This window comes from Buteo buteo, chromosome 9 (genome assembly GCF_964188355.1).
Source record: "Buteo buteo chromosome 9, bButBut1.hap1.1, whole genome shotgun sequence".
In the NCBI taxonomy this organism is placed as follows: domain Eukaryota; kingdom Metazoa; phylum Chordata; class Aves; order Accipitriformes; family Accipitridae; genus Buteo; species Buteo buteo.
This window is the reverse complement of record NC_134179.1, coordinates 9,733,385-9,758,130: the sequence shown is the minus strand read 5'-3', so window position 1 is coordinate 9,758,130 and position 24,746 is coordinate 9,733,385. Positions and strand designations below refer to the sequence as shown.

At 58.2% G+C, this 24,746-nt stretch overlaps 1 protein-coding gene across 1 annotated transcript; it reads left to right on the top strand.

Annotated features, from left to right (window-relative positions):
* The first annotated feature begins 18,207 nt into the window (after nt 1-18,207).
* FOXA2 (forkhead box A2) lies at nt 18,208-20,182 on the top strand. The gene is made up of 2 exons (XM_075036770.1): nt 18,208-18,294; nt 18,920-20,182. The coding sequence occupies exons 1-2, from the start codon at nt 18,208-18,210 to the stop codon at nt 20,180-20,182; spliced, it is 1,350 nt and encodes a 449-aa protein (XP_074892871.1).
* Nucleotides 20,183-24,746: the final 4,564 nt, after the last annotated feature.

Genomic DNA, 24,746 nt, shown 5'->3' with positions numbered 1-24,746 from the left:
GCAGCCAAATGGGCGCTCAGAAGCTACAGCGCCTTCACTATTTGGTCCAAATGCTGATGTACAAGGGATATGGTGCTTTTCTTCCTGACGGAAGTTATGTTTGTAGTTTATCCCTTTAGCTATGGACAAAACCAATAGAAAGGGGAAAGCACTAAAATAAGTGAAACTCAAAAGGTGCTTGTGGTCCCCAAATCTCACAATTCTCTTAAGGGCCTCATTGGAAATGATGGGGGTGTTTCTTAGAGCCCCTGGTCATAGTGTGAAGGTTTCTTTTGTTAGTACAAAAAAAGAAAGAGAAGGAGGATTTCCCTTCCTGGTGTGAAAGGCAGGCAATGACGGCTTCATGTTAAATCCCTTAATAGTCCCCAATTTTTCCCTGGGCATGTGTGTTCTCCACCTCTGGCCACAGCTTTTTGCGGTGCCTTTCCTCCAGCCCAACCGGGGCATTTCTGGGAAGAGTGGGATGAAGCCAGGACAGAGGGATGCATTTATCTCCCCCCGCCGCTCGCTGTAAGGCTGAGGTGACATCACTTCGCCAGTCACTCACACCATATTAATTTAGCTGCACCTTATTTTGGAGAGCTGGAGCTTGAGGCTTTGCCATTTCCTATGGTCTCCTCAAGCCAGCTGAGGTTTCCTGGCTGCCAAGACAGAGAAGCAGGCAACTTTTATGGCAGGGCACCGCTGAAACCCAGCTGGGGATGAATAGAGCCCCATAAATAGAAAACCTGGAGCAGCTCCCCTTGCAGAGCGACTCTGCCCAGGCACGCTCCGGCTGGAGGAAACCAGAGAGCCGGAAAGCATCTCGCCCTGCCCGTGGTCCCCCCATCGGGGCGGGCCAGCTCTGCGGGGAAGGTGGCTGCTGGCCACGGGGATGGGCTTTGACGCCCAGAAATGTCCCCGGCTGGCCTGCGGGTCTCCTGGCTGCTGAGATGCGCCCTGGCTGGAAAGCTGGGGCTGCGGGGTCCTGAGGGGCTGTGCACCCACCTACTGCTGCTTCTCCTTTTTTTTTTTTTCTTTTTTTTTTTTTTTTGCATGGTTGGACTGAAGGACTGTCCCCTCTTCCATCCTTCCCCGCAGGCGGTGCGGCCCGGATCGCCTGCCGAGGGGCAGAGAAGCTGCCGCGCTCTTGCCGGCGTGCCCAGAGCACGGGCCGGCTGCGCATCTCCCTGTTTGCACTGGGTGAGGAAACACCCCCTGTGCTTTCTCGAGTCTCTGGCACTCGCAGAGGAAGGCCGCTACCACCTCAAAACCATTTGCAAATAGCTTCTGTTTGCTCAGACAAACACTGGAAAAAATATATAATTTTTTTTTTCTCGCAGCAGCGTGTTTATTGCCCTCTGCGCTAAAGCACAGGCTTAGCCCCGAGCGCTGCTGAGCACTGTTTCTAATTGTCTGCTTTCAAGCTGGCCACAGTTTCAGCAGTTTTTCATGAGCGATTTTCTCCGAGCAGTGTAAACGCTGTCCTTAAACCTGGCTTTTCTGCGTTCGACTCTGCCTCCTACCCACCCGCAGCAGTGGGGAGAGCGGGTTGGAGAAGAGCCATCCGTATTAAGACGATGCAAACTGGGCTGGAGAGGGCATCCATGCCCCTCGCCTTCCCGGGGGCAGCGGGTGGGATGTCAGTGCATCTGCAAGCCCCGCTGCCCGGTCCGGTTGCGTGCTCCAGGGAGAGCCCGGGAACACGTTTAAATCCACCGCAGCACAGGCTTAGTGTTGAAGTGCGAGCTTAGCGCCCATTGACTCACGGGCTTTACTTACTGTATGCACAGCTGGAGAAAAAAATAACTCCCTAGTTCAATCGCATAGTTAATGCCCTACCTGAGGAAATGTTTTTTCCTGCCTGAAGTCGGAGCGAGGTCTGGCAGCTGGGAGAGCAGAAAGAGGCCTTAAGGCTCGGCTGCTGTTTGCTCAAGCAAACAGCTGTGGCAGTGTCGGATGTTACCAGCTCTCCCAGTCTCTTTTCAGCATCCCTGTGCCGGTCAGGAAGGCAGGGAAGGTGCCCTCTCCTCCCTAGTTGATATTCAGCGTTTTACATGGCATTCAGCATCTCCGAAGTGGGGATGCTGTGGTCCAGGGACACCTGCCCTCCTGCTGTCCCTGCACAGCATCCTTTGCCAGGGGTTTGGGAGGGCGGGCGACTCCCAAAATAGCGCTTTTTTTTTTTTTTTTTTTCCACCTCGTTGAGCCCTGCAATGTGGTACCTCCAAGCCACAAGCCCTTCTGAGCCCAGCAGCCCAGCCACCTGTGCTGCAGAAGGTGAATGCATGCAATGCAGCTCTGCTTGGCAGGGGAAGGTCCCCCTCCGGTCCCTGCGGCACGCTCCTACTGCTGCTCCTGCTCCCGTGCTCCTCCAGGAGCCGGTTCAACTCTCTGATCCAGCAGAAAAACTCTGCCAGCAAAAGGTGGATCTTCTGCTGGTTTAATAGTTGGAGCAGCTGCGCTCGCAGTTGGAGAGAGGTGTGTGAGGAGAGGGGTAAAACCCTGTGGCCGAAAGCAGAGCCAGGAGCATCCCCCTATGCCCTGCTGCAAGCTGCTGCAGGGCTTGATGCCTGTGAGCCAAAGTAACAGATATGTGACTTTTATTTTTTTTTTTAACCAAATGGCTTCAGCTGAATCACAGTGCTGCTGTGCCTTGAGCCATCACAGGATTTCCTTTGCTCTGTGGTGCATTAATTATAAATGTTCTGCAAATTGCAAGGTGTTTTTAGCCCCAGGGGAAGGGCACCATCTACAATTGGAGTGACACAGGTGTGTATTTTTGCTGGCCACCTCCAGGAGCAGCATAGCCCAGTGGAAAGGGCAGAATTTTGAGCATCGGCTGGTCCTGGCTCCACTAACAGACCTGACTTCTCCTCCTTCGTCCACAAACGAACACCATGCGCCTTGTACCCTGCGGCTGGGAGTGCACCAGGTATTACTAATACAGATTATTATAATAATGTGTGGTCCGGTGTGTAAATTCGGTACGCTTCTCTGAAGAAAATCACCCAGATACTAAAAGAAAACAGGGGATTTTACTGTGTTAGGTCAGAGATTTCAAGGGAGTTTGAATTTGCCCAAATCCTGTGAAATTTCAGTGGGATTTGGGAACCAAATCTCTTAAATCCCAGTGAAAGGGGTTTCCACAACAGCAGTGGCTTTGCTTTCTCCCCCTCACTTTTATCTAGCAGATGAACAAATAAAAACAACAAGAGAAAGTAACGGGAAGGATGATGCAAGGGGCAGGAGGCTGGTATCTAAGCTATGTTATTACAGAGAAAATGACCTGGCACTGAAAGAATTAAAATAATGTCATTCCTGTTTGCTCTGGCTCATTTTTAATACGCCAGTCACCTTGACATTTCTAAAAGAATTTTTCAAGTATGTAAGTTCAAAAATTATGCAACTTGACAAAAGCAAGGGGGATATTTGAGGCTGGTGGAATAAATTGGGAGCTGGAGGCAGTACGTGACCCATGGCCCGTGTGGGGAGTGATGCTGGTGCGAGCTAGGCTGGATGGGGCCGGCTCCTGCACCCACATCTGGGGGGACAGGGAGGTATAAAGGGGTGAGGTGAGGGGATGGGACGGCTTGGGGCTATCCCTGTGCGCCAGTGCCAGGCAAACCAGGGCCGTTTGCTGGTGGCAGTGCAGTGGATGCCGTCCCAGCCCAGCTTTTCGAGGGATGCTTTGGGTCTTTAACACATTGCAATTAAAAATTGGTGTGTGAAAGCAAAACCGACCGGCCGGTGGCCTTCCACTGGCATCCCATCAGCTGTGCTGCCCCGGAGACCCTCTTCCTCGGGGAATGTCAGCTGGGGAGGGGGACCGGGCTGCCACACAGAACCAGAGTAAGGGGGGCAGGGGCAGAGCTGCACCCCCCCGGCCCAAGCTGAAGCCGGGCGATTGCTCATGCAGAAGCCACGGAGGAGATCATTTGCCTGTGTAATTGTATGCTTTGCTGTTAAGTGTATTGATTCTGAAAAGTTAATCAGACAATTTGGAGGGGCTATATCTAAAAACATAAAATCCCATTAAACTGATTAAAACTGAATCCATCTTAAATAACCCCATGCAACTTAAAATTGTTGAAATAGCATACTGTATTCAAATAAAATTATTTCAGTCAAACAAGGCTGCGAGGAGCTCTCACCTGCTGATGCCTCGGGTGTCTCAGTGAGTGCCTGTGCCGGGAGCTGCGTGCAGGGATCCCCCGTCATACGACGTAAGGTGTCTGCCACGATTTGGGACCACGGTGACATCGGCGAGGGTCTCTCTGGGACAAATCCCTGGGTGGTGATGCTGGGAACAGGGGTGTGACTGTGAACATGTGGCCACATCTGTGTGAGGGATGTGGCACAGCCTCGTTAGCCTTCTCCTTGCAGCCTGGGGAAAATGCGATGCTTAACAGGGGTCTGTTCCCAGAAACATCGGGTTATGTGACTGCACCTAAGCTGCGGTGTATTTTCAGGTGTTTTATGCATCATGCTGAAACCTGAACGGCTTCTTGAAAATGATTCTTTGCTGTGTGCTTTTCGAAGCAGCTGGGAGTCCTGGGTGCCCAACTTGAGATGGTATTTGGGGTCTGCTCATCACCTTGGAAGTCAAAAAGGATTTTGGTGTGGATGTAACATGTATTTTACAAACCTGGAGGCTCCTGCCTGCAGGCAGAGCAGCGCTGGGCGCAGCTCTTGCAAAAGTGGAAGTGCTCCAGAAGTGGCGGGGGATCAGACAGGAGCACGCCTGCCATGCCCGGCACATCGCCCCGATATGCTGCAGGTAGCCAAGGTGCCTCATGGAGCGGCAACTGGACTGGCCACCGATGGACCACCCCAGACACAGCCTGTGCCGGGCAGAGGGGTTTGCCCTCGGGGCATGCCTTGCCCTGGATTTGGCAAGCCGGCAGGGCAGAGGCCCTCTGACGAGGTCAGCGCCTTGATTTAAGCAACACCTTTGCTCGGAGGAGGGAGGAGATAGCGCGGGGCGGCCGTGAGCTTGGAGCAAGCACCGATCCCTGCGGGACTCCCATCCATGCTGTTCCATGGGCAGCCCATGAGCTCCCCAAATCAGCTCTTCTCCAAAGGGGTGCCTGCTCTCGATATGAGGCACCCGGCTTTGGAAACGGCCCCCCCCGTCTCTGTCGAAATGCCAGTGTGGAGTATCGGACAGATGCGGCAGCAGGAGCTGATTTCAGCTGTCTGAGGGACGAGAAAAGGTTTTATCTGCCCGGAGCCGAGTTCAGGATTGTTTCTGATTGCATCACTCAGCTAAAGCGCTGCGGAGAGCTGTATGCCTTGTATTGCCTTAGCGATGTTATCGGCTGGCACCAGGCAAAGCAGGACTTGTGACTCGGAGATAAGTGGAGGATTGCTCAGTTAGTTTGCTTCCAAATTTGTTTATTTTCCCCTTTCTGAGTCTACCATCTCTCCTTCTTGATAAGTTCAGATTGCCAGCCAGCCTCTATTTATTTGTAAAGAAAGCTCTCCTTTTACCTTTACAAGGGAGCAATAGTAATAATAATCGCATCCCTGTGGGAGGATGAGCACCGGCTCTCACCCGCCCTAACGAGGAGCTTCGTGCAGGGACCCGTCCGTACCAGAGGGCTTCCCGAGCATCCCGCTCCAGCTGGCCTGCAGTTTGCTGTGGAAGGCGCTTCCCCCGCTCTCCTGCCCACCCAAAGGACTGCTTTTCCAAACAGGACAGGCACCAGCACACCGGGCTCCCCGCTATGGGAAGCGAGCAAACACACAGGGAAGTTTTATGGCCGAGAACCAAGGGTGCCTGGTGAGCGTGTTGGCGTGCGACTTGGGCACACTCTTACACCCTCCTTTGCACACAGGGTCACCAAAAGCTGGGAGAAAGGTCTGCCGTAGGCAAACCGTGTCACGTCACCCCTGTAACACCTGGAGAGTCTGAAGGCGATTGCAGGTGGCTCAGGACCACGCGTAGGCGAGTCGGAGGGGCTTGAAAGGACCAGAGGGCTTTAATGCTCGCGGGGATTGAAGGAGCCGAACAAGCAGCAGCGGGGAGGGCTGCGGGTGCTGTGATCTGGGCCCTGGCTGATCTTTCTGCCCGCGCAGAAAGCGTGCAATTCCTGAACCTTCCCCTGCTCCCTCCGAGAGCGTCTGTTTACCTTTGCTGGCCCCGGCGAAGCGGGCAGGGGAGGTATCAGCATGCTGAATTTCCAGCCCTGACCTCTGCAGCACTGACACGCTGCTTTATCTCCTCCGCAACCACGGGGCTGCTTTTTGCAGCATCCCGAACAAAGGACGCGCCAGCGGCTGCCGTTTTTCACCGCGGCGTTCATGGCTGCGAGCTGCCACCGGCGAATAAATCCTGTCCCCCCGCTTCGCCAGCAGCGGGGAACCTTCCTCCCAAGGCCGTCGGGTGGGGGCCAGCGGCGAAGCCCCCCGCGCTGGGCCTAATCCCGTGGCAGAGGGAGAGGAGGGGAAGAAGCGTCCCCTTCTGCGGCGGGGGGACGGGGAGAATGGGGAGCCCATTAGCATCTCTATGTGCGGGGGCTCGGGGAGCAGCGGGGTGCAGGGGTCCTTCCTGAATCCACATCCTGGCATCCCTGCCCTCCCAGGTGCTGTTTGCCCACCCGAGAGGCCGGGGCTGGAGGCAGCTGTGTCCCCGGGGCCAGGAAGCATCTTCCTCCTCTTCCTCCTCCTCCTCCCGCCCCGGGGGCTCTGCATCACAAGGCCCGGGGTATTTCCTCGGCCGGGCGGGCTGTGTTTGCCGGGGTCCCCGGGGAGTTGATGAGGTGCTAATGGGAGCATTGCCAGCGGCTTTTCAGCCTACGAACGGCCGGGGCGGGGGGGGGGGGGGGCGAGGGGGACGGACCGGGAGTGGTCTCCGTGGATTGGGAAAGCTGTCCCCTAAGTGGGTCTTTTTGTAATGGAAGGGAAGTGGTGGTGGTGGTGGTGGGGGGGGTGTTAGTGAAAGTTGTGCGCTGCGGTGAAAGTTGGGATGAAAGTTGGGATGCTGGGGTACCCGCCCGCCGCCTTCCGCACGGCTTTGCTGAGGGAGCCTGGGAAGGGGACAGCTCTGAAGGCCGAAAGCCAGGTCCCCTCCGACGGGGCGCGCAGAGCCCGTCGGTGAGGACGGGGACCGGAGCGCAGGCGCCTACGAGGGCCCGCTGGGACCAGCACAGCCAGCCCTCGGCAGTCCCACGTACTGGTGGCCAGAGGTCTGGCCCAGGAGGGTCTGTGGGCTCTCTCCTTTCCCTTCCCCACGCAGGCACAAGAGCAAAAGAGATCCCAATTAGAAGAGCTAAGGAGAAATCATGGCTCTTTCTTTCTTTTTTATCTTTTTCAGGCTTTTGCGGTCTGGTCTTTTCTTTTGTTGCTCGCTCATCACTACGCGCTCTGACTTTTGTTTTCTGATTAAGGAACAAACATGTTCTCTGGGGCATCTTTTGGTATTCAAATAAACATTTGACATGTCCAGACACCCCTTCCTACCGCTTTAGTGTATAAAAACATACACGAAGTATAAAGCTCGACATGTTAACCATAATCCATGTACTTGATTCAGCAAATGCTGATGGATAAGGATGTACACGCAGCACTTCTACAGATAGGTATCTGCAGAGATAAGGGCAAGCCTTGCCGTTTGCATATGGAGCCACTGCTGATGAGGTATGTAGTGGTCCTGTGTCCACCCAAGAGTGGATTTAACTCCCGGCCAGAGACCTCGGGGAGTTCTGTCTCCTGTGCGGAGATTGAATTAGCTGGGCGATGGGGCTGGCTGCTGCAGCCCCAGGAAAAGGCTGAGGTATGGAGACTGGGAGGCTGCTGCCAGAGATAAGCAGTGCCCTCGCCTCCCAGCCGGGCTGAGGACTGGGTGGGACTGGATCATTGTGTGTCCCCAGAGAATGAGTGGGTCTTCCTAGCTTGGGAAGAGAAGGGAAACCAGCAGTCCTGCTGCTCGCTCCCTCCTGCTGCGTGCGAGCACATCCAGCCCCTCGGACCGTCACCAACATGGCTCGACGGGGCTGGCTCACTCCCAAATGGACAAGGCAGTTTGCACTCATTCCTGCAGCTTTGCATCTGCAAATATTTGGAGGAAAATAGCCACAAATGCCTCAGATGTCTTTTTTTTTTTTTTTCTTTTGATATCTCTTTTCCAAGCTATAATCATTTGGTTACTCCCAAAAAAAAGAAAAACTAAGAAGAAGGTGGGGATGCTCAGGTGCCTTTAGGACCAGCCCTGAGGTCCTGACCCATGGCTTCACCTCTGTAGGACTGGTCTTGCCTGCGGAGGCTCGCAGAAGCTACCAGACCCTGCGAGGAGCTGCCTGCTCACCGGCCCACGTGTGTGCCATGTGCTGCCGCCTGGCAGCTGCTGACCCCCCCTCCCGGTGCACACCTGGGGCGGGGGGGACCGCTGCCTCTGTCCCCGCTCCCAAACGGGTGCTGCTAGCAGCAGATGGAAATAGCAGCAGCTCTGTTGATTTACAACCACAGCCCTGACTTTAATGGGCTGTTTTTGCTCCCCGACAGCTACGGATTCGGTCTTTTTTTTTTTTAACAAGCCTCTCTTTTTCCCTGCGTGTGAGCCATTAGCTCCTCGCACCAAGGGCGTGTGGGGAGGCGAGGGTTCGCCCTGCGTGCTGGGGTACACGCGAGCTGCTCTCATCTCCCCTTTCAAAAAACCGAACCCAAATCCTATAAGCATAAAAGACCTTTGTCTGCAGAGGTCCCTGCTCCCTTGGGAGAGGCAGCCAGCGACCATGAGCAGGCGGGTGCTGCTGCAGCCCGGCGAAGGGCCGGTGGGTGGTGGCAGCCCCGGAGCCAGCCCCGGGCGCCCCAGCCACGCCGCTGGGTGATGCCTCCCCACGCCAGCCCGGCAGGAATGTTTGCTGTCACCGCAGCCTGCGGCGAGGAAATATTTTCCAAGCAAAAAAAGGCCTCCCAGTGTATTTCGCGCTGACGGCTTCCAGCAGCCCTCTGTAGCCGTCTTGTTCTGCCGCCGCCGGGACACCTACCCGGAGGAAGAGAGGAGGCGAAGGTGGGAGAGCTTTAAAAAGCTCTGGTTAAGTTTGTTCCACCCTGGCCGTCCCCCTCTAGAGCGGGGCTTTAGAGGCTGCAAAACACCCGGCGGCTGCTCAGGGCGGGGGGGACACGCAGATGGTTTCCCGTCTGCCTGGGATGCTCAAACCCCCTGCCCAGCAGCACGTCCCACGGGAGGGGAGGAGAAGCAGGGTCCTGCGTGTTGCAAAGCGGGGCAGCTCCAGGGATGTTAAGGGATGTCCCGGCTCCTTCCCAGGCTGGGCTGCGAATGTAGGTCAAAGCCCTCTCCTCACTGAAATCCAGTGACGATGATGGTGTTACAGGCTGGGCTGAAATATGTACCTCCGGGTCTTTACTCTGGCACCAAAACAAAACGTACTCAGAAAACTGTGAAAAATAAACCCAGCTTGTGAATGCAGCTGATTGGAAGTTTTTCCAGCAGAAAGTGCTGTCCGACCCATGTAAAATCATTCCTCGGGCATGTGTTGATTTGGGCAATGTTTCCTCTGAAAAAAAAAGATCAGAGCGCGGGGGGAGAGATGTTTGGAGAGAGCCAGAGCCGCTGCCTTCAGCAGAGCTTTTCCATCCCCGCTGCAGAACAGCTCTCCCTTGGAAATGCACTTTATTTAGCAGCCCGCTGCCTGGTACGTGCTGCCGTTGCAGGGGGCAAAACCAGATCATCTGCTGCGGACTTGGCTAAGATGCTGGTCCTCGGTGGGGATGCTTCTGCTGCCTCCACGCTTTTCCCCCAAGGATGCAAGAATGCGAGTTTTACCGGGAGTGAAACCCTGGCTTAGTTTTGCAGGGGGGAAAGGGTCTCTGCAGCATGCAGCAGCCAGCCCCTGGGAGAAAGCCTGGCTGGGACAAGCCGTGCCAGTGGGCATCGCAGCTTGGCCAGTGCGTCCCGCCTGGGACAGGCAGCCTCAGCTCTTGGGCTGCCCCTTCCTGAAAACACCCCATTTCCCACCAGCCTCGTTGCAGCCATTTTTGGGGCCAAGAGCAGGTGCCGAATGCTTGTCCTCAAGTTGAGGTGGTTTTTTTTCATTGGAGATTTATTTTTTTTAGCAGAAAAAAAGGACTACTGAGCCAGATGAATGTTTGTTGGGCAAAAGTTACACCAGTCATGCAGACAAAGCTTTCCCAGATCCTAACAGCACAGGTCAAGATGAAACTTTTTTGTCTGGAAATGAGTGGAGTGGAATTAAAATTTCGTTGCAGGTGGCAGCAACTCATACATCTAGCGATGGGTGTTGCTGGCCCATGGCAGAGGTGGATGCCCCTGGGATGGGGTGCCCATCTTGGACCAAAACCACCGCCGTAATCTGGCTCAAGGCGGCAGGGATACGGGTGCCCTGGCAGCACCAGGCTCACCCCCCCCGGGGTGGCACCCACCCCTCGCCCCGGGGCAGGATCTGCATCTCGCTTGCACTCGTGGCACAGGAATGGGCTTGTGTGCCCGCGACCGACCCCGAGCAGATTTACTGGGTGATCTGGGGCTGCTATTAGTGGTCAAGGAACCGCAGACTCACAGACAGGGTCTGAGTCCCAGGCAAGCTCCTGTGTTTTTTTCGGAGCAGAAATCTCCGCTCCGGCTGTTTTGCCGGCAGTTCTGCCAGGGACACCTCGTTCCTGCGAGCCGACGGCTCCGGATGGGGCACCCAGGGAGACGGAGTCCCCTGGGAGCAGCGGGCTCCCCCGGCCTCCTGCATCCCACCCCCAGCACCTGGGGGGGTGGATGGGGGGAGTGACACAGAAGGGGGTGATGCAGGGGCTCTGAGCAAAGCGTGCCGCCTCACTCCCCAAGCTCAGAGGAGCCGCCGCGCTCAGCGAGCGGTTCGCCCTGCTATTTATACCCGCTGCGCGCGAGAGGAGCCTTTCTGTATAAATGAAGCTATTTTAAAGGTCTTGGCCAGGTATAACTGGTTTAAACAAGGCCGGTAATGACTCAGAGGGCTATAAATGTCCATCAGAGTCCTCAGCGAAGCTGTCGGGGATTGATCTCCTCGGCAAGCAGCCTCCCGTTGCGCTGCAAAAGCCCAGGCAGCCTGTGCACACTCCTGTCCCCATGCTCCAACAGCAGCACCCCTTCAGACTCCCTTTGCCCATGACCCGGGGGTTTACAGACGCAGTTCCTTCAGTTATCTTGGGCTCCGTATGGGCATGGGCCCTGCAGACCCCCTGTCTCCGTTCTCCAGCCAGAGGCTGCACAGCTGCATCCCTGCAGCAGGTTGAGCATCATGAGCTCCTGATGGGCTTGGGCACAATGGGATGCCCCAGTGATTGGTTTGGGTGGTCACATCGCTTCGGTTTTATGGGATGCGTTAAGTCTTTTGTAACTGGGTCCCCATTTAAGGTGATGGGGATGATGAGCTGGACCTTGGGCAATGCGTTGGACTGCCTTGGGGTGCACTGGCATTGCTTTATTCCACTCAGTAGCGAAAACCACTGCGTTCCTCCTCCCTCAGCCCTTGTGGGAACTGAAGCACCTTCAGACGACGCCAGGCTGGAAGGTTTCCAGCAGAAAGGGGTTTTGTTAGGAAATAACAGGGAGTTTTTAAAGCAGAGGTTTTGGGGAGGAGTCTCTATATTCAATTTTTCTGTTTGTTTTCTTATTGTAAAACCAAAGACATTTCAGTTTTCAGAAACTGATAATTAAACATAAAAAATATTTCCCTTGAATGAAACCAAGACCTGAATACTTTGGTCAGCCAGGTAAAAGTGCCCCTGTCTGCCAGGGCCTTTCGGGATGAAGCTAACGAAAACGTCCATGGCAGAACTTGCCTGCGAAGTGAGGAAGACTTTCTTTTCTTCTTCTCTTTTTTGATCTGGAAAGCCAGCATCGCTAGACATCTCCGTCAGCATCTCCTTCTCCCTCCGCTGTGTGAAAGCAGGGGAGTTGGAGCGGCCCCGCACGCCCCAAGCACTGGGATGAATCCGCTAACTCCGGGTTTTTCACACCAAGCCTTCTCCCCCGGACATCATTCCAGATGCCTGCGCATCTTGTTTACCCAGCAAAATGTGCTCGTGGAGAAAACCAGCGCCGGGGCATCACGTGGGCCATGGTAAACAGCCAGCAGATGCACTCTGTTTATTTTGCTTCAGAGCCTTTCCAGAAGGCACCCTTTTGCTGGTGGGCTCCTCAGAGGGGGCTTTTGCCCATACCCGCATCCTACGCGGTGGCAGATGCCCGCTGCTGGCAGCCCTGCCGGGGCTCAGCAGCAGCCGTGGTCCCGCCAGCGCCCATCACACCATGCCAGGGTGCTGCGGACCAGCAAGGTCCCTACCCGGGGCTGTCGTGGCACCCAAGGGCCATTAGCAAACGCGCTCGGGTTTCCCAGTTGCCTCTTGGGAGCTTGTTATCCCCATCGGTAGCGGGACCGGTGCTCACCGAGCATCCCGCCGATGCCGGTGAGCCGGGGGGACCTCCTCCATCCCCGAGGGGGACAATAATGGGACTTTATTCCCCCTCCCCGTCACATTCTTCAGGCACTTCCAGGGTTTTATTTTACTTTGTGGTGCCAACCACTGATTCCAGCAACTCGTTACCTTCGCTGGCATGTTGAATAATTACAGAGTGGGGAGGAACGTTAAAATAGCACCTGGAGGACTGAATACGCCAAAAATAGGGACGCCAGCCATGTCCCGACCGGCCAGATCCTTGGGTACACTTGTGGGTGAAGTGAGTTTGTCTGTGATGGAGTCCCCGAGAACCTGAGGATATCGTTCCAGTATTAAAAAGGGAGATATCCTTGGGCTCTTGAGCAGATATAAAAATTATAAAAATTTTGCATACTCCTGACTCTTCCTTTGTTAGACTTGTTAAAGCCTTGGAAAATATTTTCATGAATTAAGAAGGCCCATTAAATGTTGAATCTAATTAGAAGAGACTTGGCTGTAGAGTTCTTCAAATAGTTAAGTCAATATTATACGGTGTAATTGTGGTAATTCCCTGGCGGTGCCGCAGCTGACGATGGCCTGTTTTAGCGCATAGGTAACTCCGCGGATGGGGGAAAAACTCTCCCTGCCATGGAATGTCACTTATTTCAATGGTTCCCATCTGAATCCCTGAGTGAGCAGAGGATATTGTTTCCTGACGTGCCCCACAGAAATTGCAGGACCTGCGGAGGCATCCTCAGGAGCGGGACCCTGGCGCACCTTAGCGAACCAACACTGATCCTGACCTTGGGATCAGGCCATGCTGGGGAGCCGGGCTCTTTCTGGCTCTGCCACAGGACTACCCAGAGAGCTTTGGCGAAGCTGCTCGACCTCTCTCCAGCCTGTTTCCCCAGTTCAGAAATGCGAATCCTCCTCCATCTCCTCCTCCTCCTCCTCCTCCAGTTGTCCATTCTTCTTGTTTGAGTGAAAGCTCCTGGGGATGCTCTCAGCCCAGCAGAGCCCCTTGACCTTACAAAGAGCTCCTTCCAGGGATCCTAAAGGAAGAAACCGGGAATAAAGCTGGCGAGAGGGAGTGCTGCCGGCAGCACGTGGCACAGGGGCGATGGCAGGTCCCCTGCCCCAGCTTCACCTTCGCCTTTCCCTCTCCCCGGCTCAGACCCAACCGCTCCCACCTCTTCCTCAAGTACCTCCGTGCATCGATTCATCCACAATTTTCATGCCTTATCAGGGGAAGGCCTCAATACATGCCGAGGGTAATTGCGGTGGCACTGTACTAGCACACCGGGCCGTCTCCCTTCCTGGCAGGCCGGCTGCCTTTTGTCTCTAACAAGATCTGCAGCTGCACGGACTCCTTCTGCTTCTTGTTATTGGAATGCCTCTCTTCTTGAGGGCAACGACTGCTTCTATCTCACAGGAGAGCCCCTTCCTCAATTAAAGAAAAAAAAAGCCAACGCATTTATTTTGAAACAGCAGTGCAATTGGGAGAGTTCATTATATTGGATTAATTATGATAATTATCAGTAGAAGGGAGATAATTACCCTGTTTGTTGTCAAGAACAAGGTAAAGGGTTCTTTTTTTTTTTTTAAATTATTCTTTTCTTTTCCACAAACCAGCTTGGCTATGCAGTGCGGGGGGCACAGGGGAGGTGAATGCCAGCACCAGGGCTTCACCCGCTCCTGCCTTAGGGCATGTGGTTCACGGCCGCTCGGCCTCCAGCTGCGGTTACGTGCTCACCTACTCGCTTGCCACCGGAGCCTGGCTGTGGGTCTTGGCTCAGAGCGTCCTTCCCCTCCCAGCAATGCCCTGCATTGCCCTGGTCCTTACACGAAATTGCCACTGCAGCCCAGGCAGCTGCACCGGGCAAGTGCCCGTCCCTGGGAGCGCCAGGAAAGAGGGAGCGGGATGCGCTTGCTGCCGTCATCGTTGCTGCAAGTGATGGAGACGGCCGAAAAGCGCCCCAACTCCTGGCAAAGCTTTGCGCCAGTCGCTGGGAAGGGAGAGACGGCCTCTCCAGTCATGGCTTCTAATGCAAATAAGAACGTAATTTAAAAATTAAATTTAAAATAAATATTAGTTAAATATTAAAGAGAAGAAATCATTTTTAAATGGCCGGTGTGTTTCTCAGTAACCCAACCAGGTGTATTTAAATAAGACACCACTGAAAATGTTCAATTTTCATCATTCTAGGTATTTTAAAAAATGTTTCTTACAAGGCAAGCATATATATTTTACTGCTGCTTTTTCTATTCTCTTAAGAGATCCTAATTTTAGCAGGTTTCCTCAGGCCAGCGGTGTGGAAGGCTGCTCTTGTGAGAGAAGGGAAAAGGAAGTGGAGGCTGTAGGACCCAGGTTATTCGCAGGAGCAGAGATTCCCGTTGCTGCCCGCTGGGTTGATCCCACATCCAGCCACCTTCAGATGAACCGCTGTCTTTGTAGGCCCACGTTTATGAATGCAAATGCTTGCGTAGCTCAGAAAGTGCGCGTCCTTGTGTTACAGAGACAAAGCCTTTGTCTGAGCGGGAGGACGTGGTCACTGTAGTTCACCCTCGGTACCGCGTCCCCAAGATCTGCACGCCAACGATGCTCTGGGGGCGCATGCTGGGAGGGATGCCCCCGTTCCTTGCGACACGGGGGATGTGTTGGAGGAGGAGAGCTTCTCCTCCTCCAACACATGCTGGATGGAAGGTCCTTCATGTCCCGGGCAGGGCGAGACACTTCAATTGTGGGACAGACAGTGAAGGATGCAATAACGGACCAAGGCGGCAAAACTGGATTTAAGTGTCGGGGCTGGAGCAACAACAGTAGGAACATCCTCTGTAGCTGAGGAGTGGCCTCAAGTGAACATTTTGGGTCAAAACCCAAGTGAACAGGACTCTCGTGAAAGCAACTCTCCTTTGCCTCTCCGCAGTTTCCAGTCCACACGTGGCGAGGGGTGACAGGAGGCAGAAAAACCTCACCTTTGGCGGCAACAAAATCCCAAGTCCTGTTGACCCGAGGGGGAAATGGCACTTCATAAAAGGCGGCGTGAGACTGGGACCCGCAGAGCCCTGAGCATGTCGGAGCCTCCAGCCAGTCCTCGTGCCGAGGTGCCAGCTGTGCTCAGAGCACGCGAACGCCTGTGCCGCTGCAGGATGAAGGCCTGAAGGTGGGTGAAGTTTACTGCACGGGGGAAATTCTCATTATGGCCTCTCTCCTGCTCCCGCGGAACTCGCTGGGAACTTCAGTACCAAAGCCAACCACGCTGAAACCACACACTCACCTCCCGCACCTCGTGTGCAGAGGGGAAAAAATGATGGTAAAGCTAACCACACCTTACCCTAAACGGCTGAAGCCAGCTGCGAGCGGGAAGCTGAACGGATGGGACCTTCAAACTGATGATCTTCGCCATGTCCAGTAGCCACCTCACTGATTTTACTGAATTGTCCCCAAATCCTCTCTTCCCGAGCCTTCTGACTGTGCTCCAAAGGAGCAAAAACCTCTGCAGAGATGTCTTAAGTCGGAGACACCGGTCTTAAGTCAGCTCCAGGGTACAGCTCACCCAGGAGCCCCCCGCTTCAGCCGTGACCCAGGGCGGCTGATTTGGGGGTGAATATAAAGCAGGCGGCGCAGGCGGGGTGCCCCCCCCCCACCCCCCGGGGGGAGAAGTCTCTTTCGCCTCTTGCAAAGAGGAGCGTACCCGAGCCATTCGGAGGGAGACCCCCGCCGCGGGGGGGGATGCAGCACCCACACGGCGGCCCCCGGGGGTCCCGCGGGGTGTCGTGTGTCCCCCCCCGGCCCTGCGGACCCCCGGCAGGCGACAGGGGGCGCCCCGCCACCGCTTTTAGTCGCCGGGCCGGCGGGAGGGGCCCCTGCAGGCGGGGGGGGGGCAGGGCCGCTCCCCGCGCTTTTGGGGGTACCCCCTCTCCAAGGCGCGGACAGCCCCCCTCGGGTCATACCCCAACCAACCAACCTCCCCAATTCCCTAAGCAGGGGTAGGAAAGGGCTGGGGTGGGAGGGAGGCGGGCTGCCGCTGTCGGCGGGGCTATCGCGATAGGAGCGTGCCCTCGTGGAGGCGGTGGGGTTGTTTCCGTCTGGCGATGAGACCTGAGGATGCTGGAGTCCTGCGGGGGTGGGGGGGGGGGTGTCCTCCCAGTGCGGGAGACCCGCGGCGAGGTGAAATCCTGCTCTCTGGTGGGTTTATGTTGGATGTTTCGAAACTATCGCCAGCCTTCGCCCATCGATGGTTTGGTTCCCCCCACCCCCACCCCCGGGAGCGATAAATAAATAAATAGATAGATAGATAAAGAAATAGATAGATACAGAAATAGATAAATAAATAAACAAACCCGGCGGTTTCTGGTTGGTTTTGGTGCTTTGGTTTGTTTTTTTTTTTGAAGGTGGGGAGATATAGGTGGGGATCTATGAAACAGGCAAAACCAAACCCCCGGGAACGGGGGAGGCGGCCGGGGCCGTACGCCGTACCTCGGCGCCGGGGGCGGGGGGGGGCAGGCAGGGATGCTGCCGGGGTTAGGCATGGCCCCAACCCGGGGGGGGGGGGGGGGTGGAGGTGGAGGGAAGCCCCCCCGCTCCCTCCCGCCCGGGAAGGACCCGCGCTCGGTCCCCCTCCGCCGGCCGGACCCCGCCGGGAGCCGCCGTGTCCGCAGCGCCGATGGGGCGGGCGGCGGAGCCGGGTGGGTTTCGGAGCCGGGTGATTTTTTGTCGTCCGTCTGTCCTTCCTTCCTGCCTTCTATCCCCCCATCCGAGGTTGCCGGGGCGTTTCGGCAGCGGGAGCGGCGGAGCTGCCCCGACGGCGCCCACCGGGACCCCGCACCGGCCGGCCCGGCGCCGAGGTGTGTGTGTGGGGGGGCCGGCTCCCCGACGACGCTTCTCCCGCACCGCCCGCCGCGCCGCCGCGCCCCCCCCAGCCCCCCTTCCCCTGCCCTCCCTGTTTGTTTTAGTTACGAATTTGTTGTAGGTACCTGAGCCGGAGCCCGGGGAAGAGCCAGAGCGGCGGCTGCCGGGCCCGCCGATGGGGCAGAGCCGGGGCACGGCCGGGCGGGCGGCGGCCTGAGCCCCGGGGCCGGGGGCTCCGCCGAGCAGCCGCGGGGAGAAAAGGTGCGTGGGGCTGGGAGCTGCCTCCCGTCGGGGCTGCGGGGGGGAAACCAGCTCCCGTCGGGGCTGCGGGGGGGGTAGGGGGGGAAGTCGGCTCCCGTCGGGGCTGCCTGGGGCGGGAGGGGGTGTGTGTGGCGGGGGGGTGTGATGGCAATCGGGTCCCACAGGATCCCCCTGCAAAGTCGGGGGGAAGCGGGGTACGGGGGTGGGGGGGTGTCGTCCCGGCGCCCCGGGGTGCTGCCGGGCCCCCCGTGCTGGGCGGCGGGGTGCGGATAGGTGCGCGGGGGGCCGCGGAGGAGCCTCTCCCGCCTAGGTGTGAGCTGATTATTCAAATGGGCAGCCGAGGACCTGGGGATTGGAGGCTCGCCCGGCCGCTCCGTGCTATATCACTCGGGCACCCACGTCACTGCAGCACTTGTCCTCCTCTTCCTCCTCCTCCTCTTCTTCCTCCCTCCTCCCTCCTCCTCCTCCGGCTCCTCCATCGCCTCCGGGCGACTCTTCGCCGCGAAGCGCTGCGAAAACCCACCCAAGGAGCAGCAGCGAAAAAGAAACCCCGGCCCCAGCGCCGCTCGATCCCCCCCCCTTCCTCCCTCCCTCCTCTTCCTCCTCCTCCAAAGGCTCCGACGGAGGGGAGGGAGGGCTGGGGACTTTTTTTTTTTTTTTTTTTTTTTTTTTTGGGTTGCTCTCTGTCGTCGTTTGTTGTGGCTGTTAAATTTTAAACTGCCATGCACTCCACTTCCAGTATGCTGGGAGCGGTGAAAATGGAAGGCCATGAGCACACGGACTGGAGCAACTACTACGGGGAGCCCGAGGTAAGGAAGGGAGCGGGGGTTCCGCCGCCCCCCGCCCCTGCCCGCCCCGGTCCCGGCCGGGGTCCCCCCCGACCGTGCCAACCCCGGGACAAAATTAACTTTGGCATCAATTGCCGAGCCGGGGCTGGCTGCCTGCTGCGGGCAGGGCTGCGCCGGGCGCGGGCAGGGGCGCGGCGGCAGCGCGGCTGGGGGGGCCCGGGGGGGGCGCGGGGCAGCGGGGTGCTGCCGGGCGGCCGTTCGGCTATTCCCCCCCCCGCCTCTCCCCCCGGTATTTTTCTCGCTCCGGGCGGGGATGTCCCTTCCCCTTCCTCCAACCTTTGCAAGACGGATCCGCCGATCCTGCTGCCATCCCGTCCCTTTTTCAATCTCTCTCTCTCTATATATATTTGTTTTTCATTAACGAGAAAAACAACCCCCCCGCCCCGGGATTTAACCCTTCCCGGCCCGCGGGGCGCGGAGCCCCGGGGCTGCAGAGGCTTTCGCCGCCGGCGGTGCGGGCTGGAGTGGGGGTGTCCCCCCACCGCTCCCCGCTCGCCGGGCTGCCCTTGTCCCCGACGGGGCTACCCACCTGCCTCCTCCCCGTCCCCCCCCCAATCTCCCTCCTCTCTCTCGCTTGCCCCTGCAGAGCTATTCCTCCGTGAGCAACATGAACGCGGGGCTGGGCATGAACAGCATGAACACGTACATGACCATGTCGGCCATGAGCACCACGGCCAACATGACGGCTGCCACCTCCATGAACATGTCCTACGCCAACACGGGCATGAGCCCCTCGCTCACCGGCATGTCCCCGGGCGCGGGGGCCATGCCCGGCATGGGCTCAGCCGGTGTGGCGGGGATGGGCGCCCACCTGAGCCCCAGCATGAGCCCCATGGGGGGCCAAGCGGGCTCCATGAATGCCCTGGCCCCCTACACCAACATGAACTCCATGAGCCCCATCTACGGGCAATCCAACCTCAACCGCTCGCGGGACCCCAAGACCTACCGGCGGAGCTACACGCACGCCAAGCCGCCCTACTCCTACATCTCCCTCATCACCATGGCCATCCAGCAGTCACCCAACAAGATGCTGACGCTGAGCGAGATCTACCAGTGGATCATGGACCTCTTCCCCTTCTACCGCCAGAACCAGCAGCGCTGGCAGAACAGCATCCGCCACTCGCTCTCCTTCAACGACTGCTTCCTCAAGGTGCCCCGCTCCCCGGACAAGCCGGGCAAAGGCTCCTTCTGGACGCTGCACCCCGATTCGGGCAACATGTTTGAGAACGGCTGCTACCTGCGCCGCCAGAAGCGCTTCAAGTGCGAGAAGCAGCTGGCCGCCAAGGACAGTGGTGGGGCGGGCGGTGGGGCGGGCGGCGGGGGCAAGAAGGGGCCCGGGCAGCCCCCCAGCCAGCCCCTGGGGGAAGGCAGCTCCTCGGGGGGCTCCGAGGGCTCGGCCGGCGCCGAGTCCCCGGCCAGCGCTTCGCCGTGCCAGGACCACAAGCGCGCCCTGGCCGACCTGAAGGGCACGCCGGGGCTGAGCCCCGGGGAGCCGGCGGCCTCGCCGGCCCAGCACCTCCTGGCCCCCCCCCACGCCGGCCTGCCCCACGATGCCCACCTCAAGCCCGAGCACCACTACGCCTTCAACCACCCCTTCTCCATCAACAACCTGATGTCCTCCTCCGAGCAGCAGCACCACCACCCTCACCACCACCACCACCACCACCACAAAATGGACCTGAAGGCCTACGAGCAGGTGATGCACTACTCGGGCTACGCCTCGCCCATGCCCGGCAGCCTGGCCATGGGGCCCGTAACGAACAAAAACGGCTTAGAGTCCTCCCCTTTAGCCGGAGAGACTTCTTACTACCAAGGTGTGTATTCTCGGCCCATCATGAACTCCTCCTAAAAGGGGCGAGGGGAAAACCTCCCCTGGCGAGGGGGGAACCCCCCCCCGCACCCCCCCGCAGCCCCCTAGCAGCGCGATGGACTATGAACGCTATCGAGCACGGTACATATATATATATCTATCTATTTTTTTTTTCCGTTGGCTCCAGATGTTTGCATCGGTTCGGGAAACAGCAGCCGTGTGTCTTGCAAGCATCTCGGCCCGCGCCGAGGGCAGGCGTGTTGGTCATCCCCCCCGCCCCCGGCCCAAAGCCACCCGTGCCCGGGGGGGGCTGCGATTCCCTTGGTTTGCCTTGTGGGGTGGTTTGATTTGGTGGGGAGGGGCGGGTTGGGGGCGAGGGGATGGGGAGAGGGGGGTTTCTGTTGGGCTTTTTTTTTTTTCGTTGTCGTCGTCGCAAGGAGGTATAAATATATCTATTTTTTTGTGTGGAAGTGACGGGGAAAAAAAACAAACCACAAACAAAACGAAACCCTCTTTCATTGTGAAACCCATGCTAGTTTTGAATCCGAGGACCAAAAGTCTTGTAACGTTGTAAAAAGGGGGAAAAGAGGGGCGGGGGGGGGGGGGAGAGAAAAAAAACTACGAAAAAAAATCTTAAAAAAAAAAAAGTCAGGATAGATCGTTGTAATTGAAACAAACGCTTGATGTTACCGGGAGAGTAAACTACTTGGATCTGATTAATTTATCGTTTCTGTATGCTTTATTTATGGCTTATAAATGTGTATTCTGGTAGCAACTAGCCAGATTTTCACAGAACTCTATTAAAGTGTTATTGGCGGTTTTTTTCCCCTGCATCTCTGTTCCGCCGGGACTCGCCCGTCTCCGCCGCCGGCCCGGCCCGCCGCCTCCCCCCCGCCACCCCCGCCATCCCCGGCCGGGCTGCCCCGACGGCGCGGCGGTGCCGACCCCGTTTCCCTCGGGGGGGGCTCGGCCCGATGCGGAGCCAGCCCTGGGGGGGGGGGGAAGGCAGAGAGGGGCGGCCCGGGAGTCGGGGAGCCGGTGTCGTGTCTTCCCCCCCCCCGCAAAGCCTCGGGGTCAGGAGCGGGGACCGTGGGTCAATCAACGGAGCCGCGGAAGCCCGCGGCCCGCAATTACCGGGCAGTGCTAATTGGGGGGGGGGGGGAATTGGGACTCGGAGGGGCAGCGCATCCCTGCCCTGCCCTTCCCGGGGCGGAAGGCGGGGGGGGGGAGCCGCGCTACCTCCGTCGGGGGAGCTAAACCGGCGGCGAAAAACCGGCGAGCTTTTTGGTTTGCCTTTCGACACCTCCCGGCCCGGCCCCGGCGGCGGAAGCCCCCCGCCGCCCCATCGCCCCCCCCCCGGGCAGCCCGACCGGGCTGGTTTTCATTTATTCCCCCCCCTTCCCCTCCGTAAATACCCTGCCCGTCTTCCCGACCACTTGTTGTTTTTCCCACGCGTTTACGGCAGTCATAGATGTTGCTTTCCGAAATAACATTCAAATCCTTCTTAAAATTCCGCATTGTCCGCGGAAAGAGAAAAGGGGAGAGGGCGGGGGGGGGGGGGGGGAGAAGGGGAAAAAAAAAACCCACCAAAAAAAAAACCCTCCCCAAAACAAAACAGGGATCCAGCCAGAAATCTGTCCGTCTCTATACGGCAAGGACACACACGTTGTGAACTAAGGCATGCAATGTGTTTCATTAGCACATAAAAGGCTCCCGCGGGGAAGGAGCACGGGCGCGGGGGTGCCGTCGGTTTGGGGAGAGGGGCGGCGGGCCGTGCCGCTGCCCCCCCTCCCTCCCCCCCGCCTCTCGCCGCCCGCCCCCCACCCCCGCCCCGGGCCGCTGCTCCGGCCCGGCACCGGCCCGGCAAGGTGCCGTTTGGATGCCCGCTCCAGAGGCAGGTCTTCCCCCCCCATATATACATTTATTTTTTGTTCTCTTTTCCCCTTCCTCTGGCCTTCTTCACGCTGAAATGCAAGGGTGGGGACTTGGGGGAGGGGGGGAATCCCCACGCTAGACGTTATTTCTTTTTCTTTACACCCCCTGGCATTCCCCCCCCCCCCAACTCGCCCGCCCCCAGCCTTACTGCAAGTGCATTCTTCTCCTGCCGGTTTAAGCAACCGTGATCAGTGAATAAACAAAGTCAGTAAACAAAAAAAAAAAAAAAAGGGGGGGGGAAATCTAGATCCAAATTCCAGGAGGGTAAACTTTCAACACCACGTCATACTTCAGCAAATTTACACAGATATTATATTGCGTCCCTTTCCTTCCCCCCCCTCCTTTTGAGCCATTGTGCTTAACTGAATTTTATAAAGCTGATCGATATCTTGGTAAAATATTCATTTTTAAACTAGCGGGCAGCGAAATCTTTGCTTTGTGCTAAAGTCAACAGTAGCACCGTTTCAGCTCCAATAAATGCCGGGATGCTTCCAGCTCCGGCAGAGCCGGGGCGCGGCGGGCCGGGCCGGCGGCCGGGGCGCAGGTAGGTGACACCCGCCGCTCCTTCTCCTGCTTCTCCTTCGATTTTAACTCCCACCTTCAGCTTCTCTTCCATCCCTCCCTCCTCCTCCTCCTCCTCCTCCCCAGCTCGCCTTAGAGCCGGCGGGGAGAGCGGGGCGCGGGGGGGATGGATGCTCCCCGCCGCCTCGGCCACGGGGTTTTGGGGGGGGGGGGTGTCCTGACCCCACCACCCCTCTCCCAACCGAGTTGGGAAAAGCGCCGTGCCGACCTGGGGAGGGGAGAAAAGGGGTGGTGGGTTGGTTTTTTTGGGGGGTGGGGGGGCAGGCCGTGCAGGAGCGGGGTGCGGTGGGGGCCGGGGGGGCTCGGAGCGCCATTTCTGCCCGTTTCGGCCCCAAAGCCCCTCGCCGAGGGGGTGAGTCGTTGTGGCTGGCTCGGGGGGGACACGGACGGGGACGTGCGGGGCCAGACTCCCGCCCTTCTCCCGCTCCTCCGAGCCGGGCGCCTCGTTTTTTACTTTTTATTCTTCTAATTCTTTTTTCTTTTATGGCCCCCCACTCCTTCTTCTTTTTTTTTTTTTTTTCCTCCCCCCCCCCCCACGTTGTCCTCCCCGGCTCCGTGACACTCTTTTGTTTCGGGCTGGAAGCCACCACGCCTTGTCCGCCCCCGCAGAGGGACATTTCTCCCGTGTCCGTGACACCGGGAAAAGCACTACTGCGGGTGCCGCTGCCGGTACCAGCGGGCAGGACCCGGCCCGGCTACCTGCACCCGCGTGGGCAAAAATTTGGGGGGGAGATTTCCCCCGCCCGTATTTCCTCGATATAGGGGAAAACGGGAGTTTTGGCGGGGACGGCGGCTCTTCCCGAGGCTCGCCCGCTCTCCACGCCTCGCACCGGACACGGACACGAGTGGCATGACCCACGCTGGGAAGGAGCGGGGCGGCGGTCACCGGGACCCTTCCCGCGGGGGCTGTAGGGCCCGGGAAGGGGACACGGCCCCGGGACCGGCTCCTCGCTCCGGCCGCAGCCGACGGCCGGGATACCCGAGCCCGGGAAGGCGAGGGCAGGAGCGGGTGGGTGCGTGGGTGCGTGTGTCCCCGGCCCCGCGCTGCTGTGACAGGTTCCATCTCCCCGGCGAGAGGGAAAGGCGCACGGCGGTTAATGGGCTCTCAATAATTCATAACAGCCCGGCCCGCTCGTAATGCAGCTCTCCGCGCTCGCCAATTACTTCTCATTAAACGCCTGTCGCCCGCGCGGGGAGGGGGACGCGAGTGGGAAGGGAAGGACTCCGCTCCGGCCCAGCGGCATCCCGGAGCATCCCGCCCCGGTTGGGGGTGGGGGGCCGCGCTGTCCCCGGCCCCAACGAGACAGCCCCGCGGCCGGGCCGTGTCCCCCGCTCCCGCTGCACCGCTCCCTGCGGACAGACAGACGGACACTGCCTCTCTGCCCGCGGCCCCTGCCTATTTTTTTCTCTATTCCTGCAGCCGAGCGTCCCCAGCCTCCTCAAGCCGCCCCCCCCCCCCGACTTGCGTTTCCCCGGCTAATAGCGGGGCAGAGCGCTCCGTTTCGGCCATTAACACCCCCCCCCCCAGCCCAGCTTTATTTTTGGGGGGGACCGAGTGACATCCGACGGCGCCCACCCGCGTTTGTGAAGGCTGAGCCGGATCGGGCAGGGAGGCTGCGGGCAGCGGCGGGGGGAGGACCGGGGGGGGTCGCAGTCTGGGCAGCTCCGCGGCGACGGGAGCCGCCGGCCTGAGCCCCCAAAGCAGCCCCGACCCGCCGCTCGCCTTCCCCCAGTTATTCTCATATATATATGTATATATATATATATTTAAAATTTTATGTATTTATTTTCCTGACTTCCCACCCGCGAGGAGGATGGGGGGGGGAGGAAAGGCACTTCTTTTAATTGTTCGGGCCCCTAATGACATGCAGCGCTGGCTCAAAAGACACGCAAGCACAAAGAAGATGGCACAACCAGCAGTTTGCTGGGGAAACCCGGCGCTGCCACGCCGGGCAAAGGAGGGCTCGCTGCCCGCCCCCCCAAACCCCCCCAAGAGAACGGCAGTGCGGGCAGCGGCCGGCCCTGCCTGCCCAGCCCGCGGCGGCCGGCGAGATTGGAGGCAAACGTGCGTTTATGGATGATCTTA

Bases quoted from the DNA above. Each gene is read 5' to 3' on its own strand.
- FOXA2 (XM_075036770.1), top strand. From the start codon at position 18,208: ATGCACTCCACTTCCAGTATGCTGGGAGCGGTGAAAATGGAAGGCCAT. The intron at 18,295-18,919 runs GTAAGGAAGGGA...TTGCCCCTGCAG, and splicing joins ACTACTACGGGGAGCCCGAG to AGCTATTCCTCCGTGAGCAA.